This window comes from Anser anser (genome assembly GCF_964211835.1).
Source record: "Anser anser genome assembly, chromosome: 3".
Lineage (NCBI taxonomy): Eukaryota > Metazoa > Chordata > Aves > Anseriformes > Anatidae > Anser > Anser anser.
Genome location: NC_139722.1, coordinates 23,593,163 through 23,607,348, shown reverse-complemented (window position 1 = coordinate 23,607,348; position 14,186 = coordinate 23,593,163). Strand labels below are relative to the sequence as shown.

General features: G+C 35.4%; 1 protein-coding gene and 1 long non-coding RNA gene across 15 annotated transcripts in view; one reads left to right on the top strand and one right to left on the bottom strand.

Annotated features, from left to right (window-relative positions):
* CSMD1 (CUB and Sushi multiple domains 1) overlaps nt 1-14,186 on the top strand; it is a 1,157,973-nt gene that overhangs the window by 793,751 nt on the left and 350,036 nt on the right. For all 14 annotated transcript variants that reach the window (XM_083828025.1, XM_083828026.1, XM_083828024.1 and 11 more), the window contains 2 exons: nt 331-455; nt 5,366-5,487. In XM_083828025.1, coding sequence (XP_083684151.1) covers nt 331-455; nt 5,366-5,487 — 247 coding nt within the window. The remainder of the gene's footprint in view (nt 1-330; nt 456-5,365; nt 5,488-14,186) is intronic.
* LOC310896118 overlaps nt 5,495-14,186 on the bottom strand; it is a 254,818-nt gene continuing 246,126 nt past the window's right edge. Inside the window, exon 4 of the long non-coding RNA XR_014581188.1 lies at nt 5,495-12,447. This is a non-coding gene — a long non-coding RNA (uncharacterized lncRNA). The remainder of the gene's footprint in view (nt 12,448-14,186) is intronic.

Below are 14,186 nucleotides of genomic sequence, written 5' to 3'. Positions count from 1 at the left end.
TTCGTTAACAAATGTATGTCTTGATGCATTCTTTGAAGTCATTGTTTAAAGGATGAAACTTAGTATCACAATTGCTTTATATTCCTGACCTTATTTCTTTAAATGGTGGAAAAAGTGAATACAGTGGAGCCATTCCCTATAGTTTAAGATGTTTTGTTTGTTTGCTTGTTTCAATATATATATATCTAGTAATGATGAAGTAGAATTATTTCCCACCCTAATTTGTTCATTTGGACCTGGAAATGTGGTCATTTGGTGGCACTTTTTTTTTTGTGTGTGATATTAGAATATATTTTAATTCTTCCATTCTTCCTCCCCTTTTTCTACCAGGGTGGGTGCAAGTGTACAGTTTTCATGTGAAGATAATTATGTGCTGCAAGGTTCTAAGAGCATCACTTGCCAGAGAGTGACAGATACACTGGCTGCCTGGAGTGACCACAGGCCAATTTGCCGAGGTAGGTGATGTTCTTGGGCATTTTTTCTAAAGTGTGGAAAGGTAATTTAAAATTTCTGTTTAGAAATGCAATGGAATGATGCTTTAAAGAAAGCACAAATTATTATATATATATATACATATATATATAACAGTATATTTTCAAAGATCTTTCTGTAGCTTGAAAGCTGTTAACAAAGTTGATGAGCAAAGATGCAGAAACAAAATTAAAGAGCTAATTCCCTTTTAACAGTTTAACATTTTACTTCTTCTATAATCAATTTACCATATTAAACATTTTAAGTAGAACTAGTTCAGTTTGACTAATTAGTTAGGTTTAGGTTAAATTTTTCAAACTGAAGTCCTGAATAGGAGCAACTCTCAATCATACTGTGTTTCTGTCTATCCCAGATACTCACATAGTCTACCTATTTTTTTTTGTAATTTCCCTTCTCTTCCCTCTGTTTTTCTGAACCTTACAAATGACCTAGCCTTCTGATTTGTAAATGCTAGCCCCCCTCGCCCCCCCCTTTGATGTGCGGGGACACCATTGTTTTTCTGTGGGCCCCTCCACGGGTTTGGGCTGCAGCATGGAGATATGCTCTTGCCATGGGACCAATGGGCTGGAGGGTGACAGCCTGCTCCACCAGGGGCTCTCCACAGGCCGCAGGGGAACTGCTGCTCCATGCCTGGAGCACCTCCTACCCTCCTTCTGCACTGACCTTGGGGTCTGCAGGGCTGATTCTCTCTCACTCCTGTCCTCCAGCTGCTGTGGCACAGCAGGTTTTTTTTTTTTTACCCCTTCCTTAAGTCTGCTCTCCCAGAGGATGGAAACTTGTGGATGGATATTAAGACTGGTTAACAGGTGAAGAAGCAAAGCTGCACATGGAAGGAAATTGCATGTGCAATAAGGAATTTATTCAGTATTTCCCACTGACAGGCAGATGTTTAGCTACTTTCCTGAAAAGCGGGGCCTCAGCACAAGTGACAGTTTCCTGGGAAGACAAATGTTATAACCACAAAAGTGCCTGCTTCCTCCTCCTTTCCCTGAGCTTTTGTTGTAGAGCATGATATCATATGCTATGGAATATGCATTTAGTCAGCTGAGGTCACCTGTTCTGGTTCTATCGCTTCACAACCTCTTTCCCCCTCCCAGCTCATGTGATAGGGAAGCAGAGTGAGGAACAGCAAAGGCCTTGATGCTGTGCACTGTTCAGCAGTATCTCAAATACTGGTGTATTATCAACATTGTTCCATTCTCAAATCTAAAACAGCACCACATGGGCTGCTATGAAGAAAGTTAACTCCATTCCAGCCAGACTCAGTACAGAAGTCTATAAAAGCTCAATAAGAGACTTTATAAAATTATATTATATATGTATGATATATATATATATATATATTTATTATATAAAATAAATTATTACAAGCTATGTAACATGGGTAATGTTATACAGGCACATTCATGTAAAGAGTGAATATCTAAAACATAATGTTATATCTAAACAAAAAATCTAAATATATTCTCTTAGTAATTGGTTTCACACTAATGTAGAATAATGCATCCACAGAACTCCACTGTTCATTCTTGTGTTTTGTTTTTTCTCTCTCCTGAATTTATTCTTGCTTGCTAATACACTGTAGAAATGAGCTGAAGTAATTTATGCATGGCAAAAATAATGCTCAGCAAAAAGGGTCTATTTGCTTCTGAATTATCTGTGTGTTGTTACTAGTGTTTTCTGTTCCTTCCAATTTATTATCTGCAAATATCTCTATTATGCTTTACTGCCTCTAGTAAACTGCTAACAAAATAGGATAAATTAGTCCTATACCTCCATTAAAACCTCAGTCCAGAAAACAAGTTGCTTTCCTCAAACATACTTCCAAAACTGGAGCTAAAATTTCACAACTGTCTGAGGGTTGTTAGACGGCTGCTGGAAGTCATTTCTGTCTTTTCTAAGCACAGTAATATTGTTTAATTCTGTTTTGTTTAATGGTGTATAATTCTGGTTCAATATTACAACACTGCCTGTGGTGCACATTTGCGGATGGTGAGAACTGAAAGATACAAATTTTATTTGCAGGCCATATTATTCCCAATCCCCTTGCTGAACTTCAAGATGCCTGTACTCCTGGTGCTCACACCAAACATTTAATAATAAAATACATGATACAAAACTATTTGTCACATTTTGCAACCAATCATCAACTTAGCATGGAAAAGCTGATAAACTAAATGCAACTACTGTGGGCTTAATGACTTGCAGCCTAAAAAACTTAATGAAGAAGATGAACTTTGTGTTTATCCTGGTGACTAACAAAGTCAACAACAAAAATCACAGGAACTGTGTTTTCATGAGCAAGCACCTTCGTTATTTACTCTGAACAGTAGCTATGTTAAGGAGAGTACTTGTCAATGGGCTGCCAGGATGGCACCACTCCGAGGTGGTCAGGGCTCAGCAGCGCCCAGCAGCCAGAGCCCACCCCAGCCCCAGGAGTAGGACACCCAAAGACACCACTACAATCCCAGCCACTTCCCTAGGGCTGGGACAAGGCAAGTCAGGGACAAAGGCCCATGGGTTGGGGTCAGGATCAACAAAGTCTGTCAGTGAGTACAAATACTGCTGCAGCAGAGCTGCAGGCAGATACTCGTGAGGCATTGCTCAGGCAGAGGGTGGTAGTCCAATCCCACCCTGAAACGGATCCCCAGGGCCCACAGCCAGGTGTGGTTGGAGGCCCTAGGTGAAGCTGGTCAGGGCAATTTAGGCCTGTTAGTAACGTCAGGAGCCAAATGGTGCTAATGTCAATGGTCACATTTTATTGAATTCTACCCAGAAACCTGATGGCAATACATTATTGTAAGTGGGCCCCTCAGTACAAGAAGGATATTGAGGTCCTGGAGCATGTTCAGAGGGTTACGAAGCTGGTGAAGGGCCTAGAACACAAGTCCTGTGAGGAGCGGCTGAGGGAACTGGGGTTGTTTAGTCTAGGGAAGAGGAGGCTCAGGGGAGACCTTATTGCTTTCTCTACAACTACCTGAAAGGAAGCTGTGGGGAGCTGGTGGTCGGCCTCTTCTCACAGATAATCAGTGATAGGACTAGAGGGAATGGCCTCAAGTTGTGCCGGGGAGGTTCAGGTTGGATATTAGGAGACATTTCTTCTCAGAAAGAACAGTCAGCCATTGGAACAGGTTGCCCAGGGAGGTGGCGGAGTCAGTATCCCTGGGGGTGTTTAAGAAGAGGTTGGATGTGGTGCTTAGGGACGTGGTGATGATCTTGAAGGTCTTTTCCAACTTTTATGATTCTATGATATACAAGGCTATTTAACATTTTTTTTCTGTAATATTTTGCAGTAACTGCATTTCCTAAGCAGATCTCCAGGCAGAACTTCAATTGTACTTCTTGATTTCTTCCTTGTGTTGTGTTTTTTTTTTTTCCTTCCTTGTTTCTTCCCCCCCTCCCCCTTTTTTTTTTACTTCCTGAACCTCAAATAAGAGACAGATAAGAGAGTAAGAACTTGACCGAAAGAAAGATCTGAGAGAAAGGGAGGTGTTTCCAAACCTGTAGAGGAGATGGTACAAACTGTGTTTGAAGGCTTGTTGTCACTAAACTTTACCTCTGATTAGTTCCTAATGTACTTTGTGCTGGATGAATTAAATTAATGATTGTATGATAGCTGGGATGCTAGAGGTAACTAAGAGGCAACATGTAGTGGGATACTTAAATGCGATTAGTTCTTTTTTTCCCACACTAAGCACAGCAAACTGTTTAATAAACCTCAGTGATACTTTGGTAGAGTTATCTATGTGGCTTAAGGTTTTTTGGTTTTGGCTTGTACTGAGATTATTATGGATGATTTCCTTGTGATGTATCTAAACGTCAAGTGAAATTCATAGAACTACATTAGGACAGTCCCTATCATAAAGGTAGCCAGACATTTTCACAGAAAACTGACTCTTATCTTACTCAATGGACTATACAGTTAGTTCTCAAAGTCTAGTCAGTCACAAAGGACCAAGGGCTGGTAACAGACTGTGGTGGAAGGATAGAAAATCTGAAAGCAGTTTTCCTGTAGTTTCATTATTTCCTATTTGTACCAGTTACACTTCCATTAATGTCTAAGATGATGCTCACAATTGATACTTTATTCCCCCCAGCAAGTCTGAGAGGGAAGGAAATGCCTCAGAAAATTCAGGAAATTCTTCAGAAAAGATGAAAAGTAAAAATTTCCAAAATACCAAAACTATGTTAGGTACTTTAATCCAATATTCAGGAAAAAAGAATGACCATTTATTAAGGAATGTAGTCATTCCTATTGCAAGTGTTGGAACTTGTGTAACTGAAGAGTCTAAATTATATCAAAAATTATGCAAATAAGTTCTGAAATTCAGGTATTTGGAGATATATGGTATCTAAGTACTTAGAAATGGTATGGTTTAGACTTGCTTTTTCTTAGTGTGTTGCCACAGTGCTGTGGTACCAAACCCAAGACAGTAGAATTTTAAAAATATTTTGTGTTACATAACTCCATTTGATTTCTCTGGAAATCATATTAAGTATTTTTAAAATACCTTGTGATACTAAAATATTTTGGGAAGCTTGACTATTTTAGAAATTATATCATTAATGCTTTTTGGAAAGTAACTTTCAATATTTGTATGGTAATTCAGATTAATTTGCCTAAAGCAAAAATGAAGATATGTAAACATTGGGCTGGTTAAATGAAAAGTGCCAGTATCCTTCCTCTGTATGTAAATGTTCAGTTTTTTTTTTTTACTAGATCAAATATCTTCCAAGGAAGAATGTTTTAGAATATTTCAGCATTGTAATTCATTCATAAGAAGTTGTTATTAGTGCTATGGCAGTTTTATAAAGTTTTCTTTTGACTGGTTGTTTTAATTAAAATAATCTTATTCACTGTTTGTCATTTTAGCTAGAACATGTGGTTCTAATTTACGTGGACCAAGTGGGATTATTACATCACCAAATTATCCAGTTCAATATGAAGACAATGCACAGTGTGTGTGGGTCATTACAACAACTGATCCAGAAAAGGTATGCTTTTTTTCTTTGTCTCAATTGAAACTCAAGAACTTTTGATCTGTCTTAAAATTATTTCAAACATATTTGAACAAATGTGTGAACCAGTGAGATTGATCTAGAAAAAAAATAGAAAATCATTTTCATATCTGTGAAAATGTCCACTCAGAGTAATAGGTCTCAGTTACAGTTTCCAAATTATAAATGATTTTTAAATGAGATACATAAAATCATATTCAAAATCACATATTGCTAAATGAGTTGATGGATTTTTCAAGTTGTATCTTGATATGTAATCATCATTCAATCTCTTCACAACTATGAATGATTTTGCATAAAATAGTGGCCATAGTTAAATGTTCTTATTACATTGCAAAGCGACAAGGTACATATCATGAAAAACAGGCAAAAGTATAAAACTATCACATTGTGGACCATTTTACTGCAGAGGAACTTCTCTGGGAAGGGTGTTTTCCAGTTGCAAACTGAACTGTTGTATTTTATTCAGTATGGCAATTAGAGGTGACTATTTATGAATGCACTTTGATTTTTTTTTTTTTAAGTCATTAAATTTTACAGAAACTATTAAGTCACATAACATTTTTAAATATGGATAAGCACTTAAATATGAAAAATGTCTGACAAACACATCTACTCCAGTTTATGTTCTGTAGTATGTAGTCTCTATTTTATTTTGTAAAATGCAATATATATTTTACAGGAGAAAATGTAATTCTGCATTAAAAGAAAATATGTGAAATTTATATTAAGAGAACAGGCTCTCACTACCTTAGAGGTGTTTTTATTCAAAACTGTTTCGTTAATGTTTCATTCTAATTTTACTTTTCTTGACTTTTCAAAAATATTAATTAAGCATTGTTTTTCATATTTGTGGTAAAATGAAGATAGTTATCTGCTTGCTGGTTGCAAGAGAGTTTAACTATAATAATACAAAAATTGGTACAGACTCTGTCATGCTATTTATTAAACTGTATAGCATATATGTTTTCTATGGAGGTTCTGAATTTTTTGTGAAAAGCACCAGACTTTAGCCTACTACAGAAATACCTAAGTTCTATTCATTTTATACAACATAACTGTCTCTCAGTTTAAGATTTTAGTAGGGTAGAGCTCAATAGCATTGGAGTGAATTAATTTATTGCTCTATTTGATTGACTTGAAAATGCACTCCAAAGTAGCTTTCTGTGGGCAGGCTGATAGTTTATCAGTCACAAGAATACGCTGAAAGAGCTACCTACCCAAACTGATCAATTCTTATGTTCAAAATGAAGAGATATGAATACAAGGCTTGAAGCTTTCACTGTGGAGGCGGGGGGAAATCTACACTATTTAATCCAGCTGGTTGGAAGCTGGTAAAGAGCGTTGCTAACAGGCAAATTGAGAATCACAATGTAGGAAAAATATGTTAGGCTTTAAGGTTTTTAATTTCAAACTGTTTATCAGACCTGATGGGTAATAGGGAATTACATGTATTTTATTAGTCTTGGATTTTTATAGCAGTGAAATAGAGGAAGAGCTTTGTCTTCACTTTATGCATCTCAGAAGGATAGATATTCGTTTTAGGACCATGACGACTCTGAACGTGCAGTCTTAAAATCACACATGCTTAAGATATCCAGTATCCTCACATAAGTTGCTTTCACGTAATTTCTACATCATCTTTATTAGTATGCGTCAATACAAATCTAATATATTGAGATTTCTATCCCCAAATAACTAAATTTAGAGTTAACGCACATCCTTTGGGATAATAAAAGGTATAAAGGAAAGTGCTTTTATTTTACAGACTATCTGAGTCAAATGGAACTTATTTTTCTTTGAAAGTAGTAGTAATAATCTTGCTAGTATTTTGAAACCTGTGAACTTTATAAAAAAAAAAAAATCCATTACAAAAATAATTTCCAGGCTTCCAAAAGAATAAATTGATTTTAAGATGTGCTGAAAGTTGTGCAGAATTTCATCCCTGACTTTTGTTGGAGTTACGAATGACTGACCTCTTGAAATTTGAACGGTGTATTGAAGGTCCAAGCCTATATTGAGAAGCCTACTATTTTGCCCTTCAGGTTTGAAAATATTTATGAAAATGCTTAGGGTATGTACTTCATTTTATTTTCCAAGAATGTAGACAGTTCATGACATCTTACTGTGTATTTTAAATTAGTTTTGGTTTATTGTAGGAGTGAATTTGTGTCCTTTCTTCTGGTTAGTTTATACATAGCATTTTACAAGATAAAGCACTATTTCCTCTTGCCATGACATTCAGTGCAGTGTAAAGAATGTCATCTATTTGAAGAGGTGCACTTGCACAAAAGAATGGAACATAATGTGCTGGAATATTTTAAAAAATATGTATATATTTTTTTTAAATAACATGCAACACTTTACAAACTTGGCATTCTGATGCTGGTGGGAGGAGACTATTAAGGAAAATTAAAGCCAATTTCAACTTCCTGCAAGGACAGTCATATAGTTGCAGTTCTTAACCAAACATCAAGATCGTTATTAGTTAGACATTTTTCTAACATTTATTTGCCTTTAACTATTCAACACAATTCTAAATTAACTTTGGTTCTTTTCCTGTTCAACGGTATGGTATTTCTGTTAGTGCTCTGTTTATTTTGAAGCATTGATTTTCCTCCCATACCATTTATTTCTTTCCTCTGGGTCTCACTATTGTAGCTGCTGATCAGCATCCTACTGAATCCTTTATTAGAGCCTTAGTACTTGTACATACAGCTTTATGGTGCCCTTCTGACTGTCTGTCAAGTACACCTTGTCAGTTACACAAATTTTGGGTAACCTTGTTTTAGTTGTTCTGTTATGCAGTTTCTCATCTTTTTATAACCAGTTTCTTTGGAATGCTCTTGTGAGATCTTACTGATCTGTTGCCATTGTATCTTTCTTGTTAGGGTAGTGTTTTCAGTATGTTGCAAGTGTGACTCAGGCTGTGCATACATACACACATACACACAGACAATGCCTTGGGTCTCCTGCTGCTTTCACTGTTCTGTGGCAATGCTGCTAGGTGCAGTGGCTCTGGTTTTCAGATCGATTGTCTATAGGTGGGACAGAGTTTTATGTTGTTTCAGCAATGATTCCTAGTCTAGTACAATATTTTCCTGACTGACTGGGGTTATGTGTAGTAGATATGACATGGGCTACTACAATAGTTCTTAGTTTAATGACCTTCTAAATAAGAAGGGTGTCCCAATTACAGGTGGGTTTGTTATTCTTTTCTGAATAATATACTTTCTCAGCAGTACAAAGCATAGATATTAAGTTAAATCTGTTTGGACCTGGCAGCTTTATTTCTTAGGTGTTCACTGGAGTTGCCCAAACTGAAAACCCCGGAACTACAGGGAATAAGGGAAGCATCATGTACACTTCTGTAGAGCTGAGTCCTCAGTGTTTAGAATAAACTTGGCATACACCTTAATATAAGAAGATATTTCTGATTTATTGCCTTTCAAAGCACATAGTAGGGGAACTTTACGAGAACATTATTACTTGGGAAAACCTTCCCTCGTTCACAGATAGGGAATACAAATATAGTTAAGCTTGGTTTTGAGATAACTTCTTTTGAGATAAGTTGTTCTTGCAATGTGCTCTGAAACAGGAGTCTTACTAAGTAGCATATAATAACCCTTTTTTGCCTTTTTTTTTTTTTTTTAATGAGACGATCTTGCTAGTTCATGGATTGGTTCAAAGCTTGTGGTAGCTTAGATCTGATCCATTGCTGAAGTCCCTTGTTTTAACTTGTACAAAACGTACAATTCCTCAGATTCTTACTTCTGCGTAAATAGGAGGCAATAATTTGCAATGAATTCAGAACCTTTGTGTCAATAGACCAGTGTGCTCCAGTTAAATGGCATTACTGTGCATTGTTTAATATTGGAGTGTTATTTAGAAAGCCTACCCATAAATAGCCTGTTTCTTCAAAGCATTGTTACAGACAGGGCACCTCTTCTTTCAGTGTCTGGTCAGACCATGCTGCCACAAGTAATAGGATGTTTACTAACATGTCTGACATCTACAGCACTTGCAGTCTCATACACTTCTCTGGCCTCGGTAGGAATATCTTGCTGAGTATCATCTATCTCATCTCTACAGAGAGTACCAGAGTGCTGCCATAGTATTGATTTTTCTCCCTAAAACTGTCCTTTTTCTGTACTACAGAGTTTTGAGCAGCAAAAACCTTAATCACTAAAAATGTATAGATCTAAGAACTACTTACAGTACATTTTTGTTTGTTCTTGACAATATACAGGCTCATACTAGTGCTTTGCTCTAATTCTGTTTCATAAGTCCCAGTATAGATTAACAGAGTGGGAAAAAGGTGAAAGCATAGTTTTGTATACTCTTTTGTCTTTCACAAAGTGTAAACTGAGTTTTGTGCCATTTTTAAATGTGCTCAGTAGTTTGTGCACATTTGGGGTTTTAAGAAAATATTTGTTACTGTAAAATATTTGAAAAAAACTTTTTTCTTTTTTTTACCCTTCTGTTTTGATATGCTACCTACAAAACAGTTGTACTAAATCAGTGAAACATTAGGTTGAAAAGGGTATTCCTGTTATAGCAAGCCAAAACGGGTGGTATTTTTGTACTATGGGGCAGGTCTGTGTGCCCTCTCGTGGGGCATCTTGGCCTCCCACCATGTCTACATTTAAGATGTACCTACAGGGTTTTAGGCTCCTAACTTACCAGCTGAAGTTAAATATGAAAAATCTATTCCTGAAAGCATAGAAATGTGGGGTGAGTAGAGATACGGGGTGTACGTCTGCCTAAAGAAAGTCCCTAAGACTTGGCACAATTAAAAGCGCTGAACGCAGTCCTGAGAAGATCCTTTCAAGTGTTGCAGCCCTATATTACCATATCTACCTCCTCCTGTCTTTAGTTTACTAAGGACCTTTGACTTTTGACTTGCTGTAGAGGATGAAATGTTAGCTAGCTCTCCTGTGTATAATGTGGAAGCCTCCTTGGTTATTCACAAAGAAGCAATCCCATTAGTATACAAATTCCTGTACTTTATGCAAGATGGCTCCCTTGACTTTCATTTAGCTAGGGAAAGCTATCTCAGCAGTGGAGGAGTATCTGATGATATCATTTATTTCTTGTGCATTCCTGGAAAAGTTACTGCCGTTTCTCTTTTTGATTCTCTCAGCCCCATCTCATAGTCCAGTTTCTTTTGTTGATCCTGTTTCACACTTAGATGACAGATTTTCACACAGATCATGGCAGACATAGGAAAGGATTATTTTGAAGAGGATTGGCAGATGTAATGGTATTGTTCTGATATTTATTGATATTTTGATATTACTGATACAATCTACTGCAACTCCTTTTAAATTATTTCTTTGCTGCTGGAACTCCATTGATGAAAGAATGACATAAAATGTCGTAGTTATATCACTTTTTATAACATTTGAGCTTGTAGCAGTTTTTCTTTTTAAACACTAATATGGTTTTATGGAGGATTATAATACATTGCATTAATTTAGTATGGATATAAATACTTTTTTTTTTTTTTTTACTACAGAGGCGTGTGTACATTCTGTATGGTCTTTTTTTGTCAAAAAATAATGTCCTTAGTTTTGCTTTCAGGATATCAGCTAGGTCTTCTCTGCCAAGACTTATCTGTGGGGCATGAATTTTATAAGCTTTAGATGGATCTAAGTGTGATACGCTGAGTTAGAAATAGTGATTTAGAGGGAAAAATGGTATTGTTAGAAAAATATACGTGTGCAAATGTCATGATGGAAAAGCTGGAGAAGGAGAATCAGGATTAAATTTGTTGTGTTGCTGCCTTTGAATTTATAATAAATCAATATTTCAGAATGACAGTTGGAATATATTAACTAATAATGCACAGCCCAAGACAAACAAATTCACACTCCAAACAGACTAAATGTATTAAAGCATGACAAATTTTTAATTGGCAAGATTAAGTCACACATACATGGCTTAGTGGAAACAATTTAAAAAACAAAATCAAACAAGCAAAAAAAAAACCAAACCTTCAAAGTTATCAAGACAATTTTGTAAATAAAAAAGCTTGACACATTTCAAGTTTTCTCACTTTCTAGTATAAAGTCAAGGAAAAAGAAGAAAAAAAAATCCCTTTCAAAAGAGGGCAATATGGAATATTTTTGCTATGATATGTTTGCCCTGTATCTGCATGGGTAAAAATTATGCAAAACCATTACTGTCACTATTTTGTTGAAGAATTACCATAGCGAAAATGATTTGTATTTGATTTTATCATAGATTGAATGGCCTGTAAAATTAGTTGTTATTTTAACCTATTTCTTACAAAATGTAACCAGACTATTCCTCTTTGTATCTGTTTATTTGATAGTTAAAACAACCCCCTGATGAAATAATACAAAATAAATAACTTTGTAATATGTAAGCCTGCCTTTTTGATTTCTTTTGAATCACAGATACTAGAGGTAGTCTTTAAAGGTTAAAAAGATTGTTGCCTCCCTTTTTTTTCCTTAGAGGAATTTATCTGGTGAGAGTATTTAGAACCCCCATTTTTGAATTTAAACAGGCCAGCTTTGTTCATAGGTCTCATTACTTGTTCAAAAATATTGTGGAAATTCCTGGGTAAATATTGAGAGGCTTTTTTTCTTCCCTCTGACACTTGCTTCCTCGTCCTCTGGTACTTGATGCTTTTGTTTTCCTCTGCCTCAGTTTCATCTTTTGTGCTGTATTGATCTCCACTAATTAATCTGTTACCTTTAACCATTTTTTCTTTTTCACTTTGTATATTTTAAGAAAGAAGAAGACTGAGATACAAATTTAAATATAGTGTCCTAATGGTTTTCATGGTTTAAATTTAGCCCAAACACTAGTACATGAAGTAGTCTGATGATTTTTTTTCTTTGTCACTACTTCCTGAGGTTTGCGTGGGTCCACCTCTCAAGCGTGTTAAGGTCCTTCTGGATGGCATCCCTGTAAATTAATTACATTACTATTCAGCATAAGAATATACCAGTTGGTGCACTGACTTGCTATTTCACAAAAAAATATATACATTTAATTTCTTTCATAGTGAAATGATTTCATGCAAGTTTATCAAATAGAGTATCAATTGGATTTCTAAAGCCATAGGTGAATATCCATTGAATATATGTAAATATAAGATGCTTTCTTAAGTACTTTGTATTCACGCATTACAGAAAGCAAATCAACATATTTGTTAGTCTTTTGATCATACATACATGTGCAGTCACACAGAGATGAAAAATAAATAACTGAATATTTTACCTGCACAATTGAAAGTATTTACATCTAGTGACAAAGTCATTACCGTTCTCTCCTTTAATTCAGGATATTTTCTGACAGGAAAATCTCAGAACAGAGCATGCATTAGATGAGAATGTTCTGCCACTGTTTAAAAATAAATAAATCCTCCAATTAAACCTCTGCATACTTACCTTATTTTTGTTTCTCCTATAGTTTAGTTCTATTTAAAATATATTCCCTGATAGTTCTTAACAGTTCTTACAAAGAGAACAATGTATAAATACAGGATATCAAAATTTATGTATTGATGTTTTTCCCTTGAGGTTGAAAGTGTCTGCAGCTATTGATAGTAATCTGATCTGACAATATCCTTGGATGACATCATTGTTTTTATATATATATATATATATGTATACACCAAATACATGTTTGTATATGCATATACAATAGATTGACATATATTAATTTTGTGTGTGTGTACATACACACACACCAAATATGTGTGTGTGTATATATATGTATCTCAGGTTTACCAGATATTCTGTAGAAAGTATCTTGGTGCAGACCCTGTGCAGCTCACATTTTCTGCTCAAGATCAGTACTAACAGAGTAATTTATGTACTTACAGTTCTGGGCTATGTTCATTTACTTTTCCTTAAGGTGCAGATGGTCAAAGTTTCCTGTGTTTGATATTCACTGTTTGTATTCTCTTTCAAAAACTTTTCCTGAGTAACTTTTTCTACTGGGAAAATGCCAGCTGAACATTTATAGGTAAATGATATGAAATTCTAACAAATTCACATACTACATATTGAAGAATATACATAGAAAAAGATCATCAGATTTTTAAAGTAGATTAGTATTTTCTAAAAATTATTTCTGATCCCTTTCAGTCTTCCTTAGCAATACTATAGGTCTGGTATTTGGCATCGCTGCAAATAGAAGCCTCCAGGTATTTACATAATAAATTACTGTCAGCACTTCATTTAATTAACTCACTTTGGTGTATTACTGAATAGAAGCTTCATATTACAAGTAAAGAGGCATTAGGGAAAATAGTAAATGGAGGATCAAATCATCACATGTACATTAAGACGTACAGATCTTTGATTTCAGGAAGATGTAAAAGAGGAAGGATAGAGGTAATTGTACTTAATGGAATTTTTACTTTGTACGGAAAATAAAATAGGGTTTGCAGTAAGTTATTACAGAATAAAAGGTTTAAGTGTTGTGAGGCATAAATGGCACTTGAGTTAGTGTAATAGCTGAAAAGCAGCATGGGAAAAACAAGTTGCAAGAGTGTATTTTGTGGCCTGTGTTCATTTCTCTATAATTTAAAGCCTTTAAGTGCACTGCCTAAATTAGGTTTACTTCTTTAGCATCTTTCTAACTTCAAAGTAAACACCTCAAAGTTCATTGTATCCCACTTAAGATCAGATTTGCTT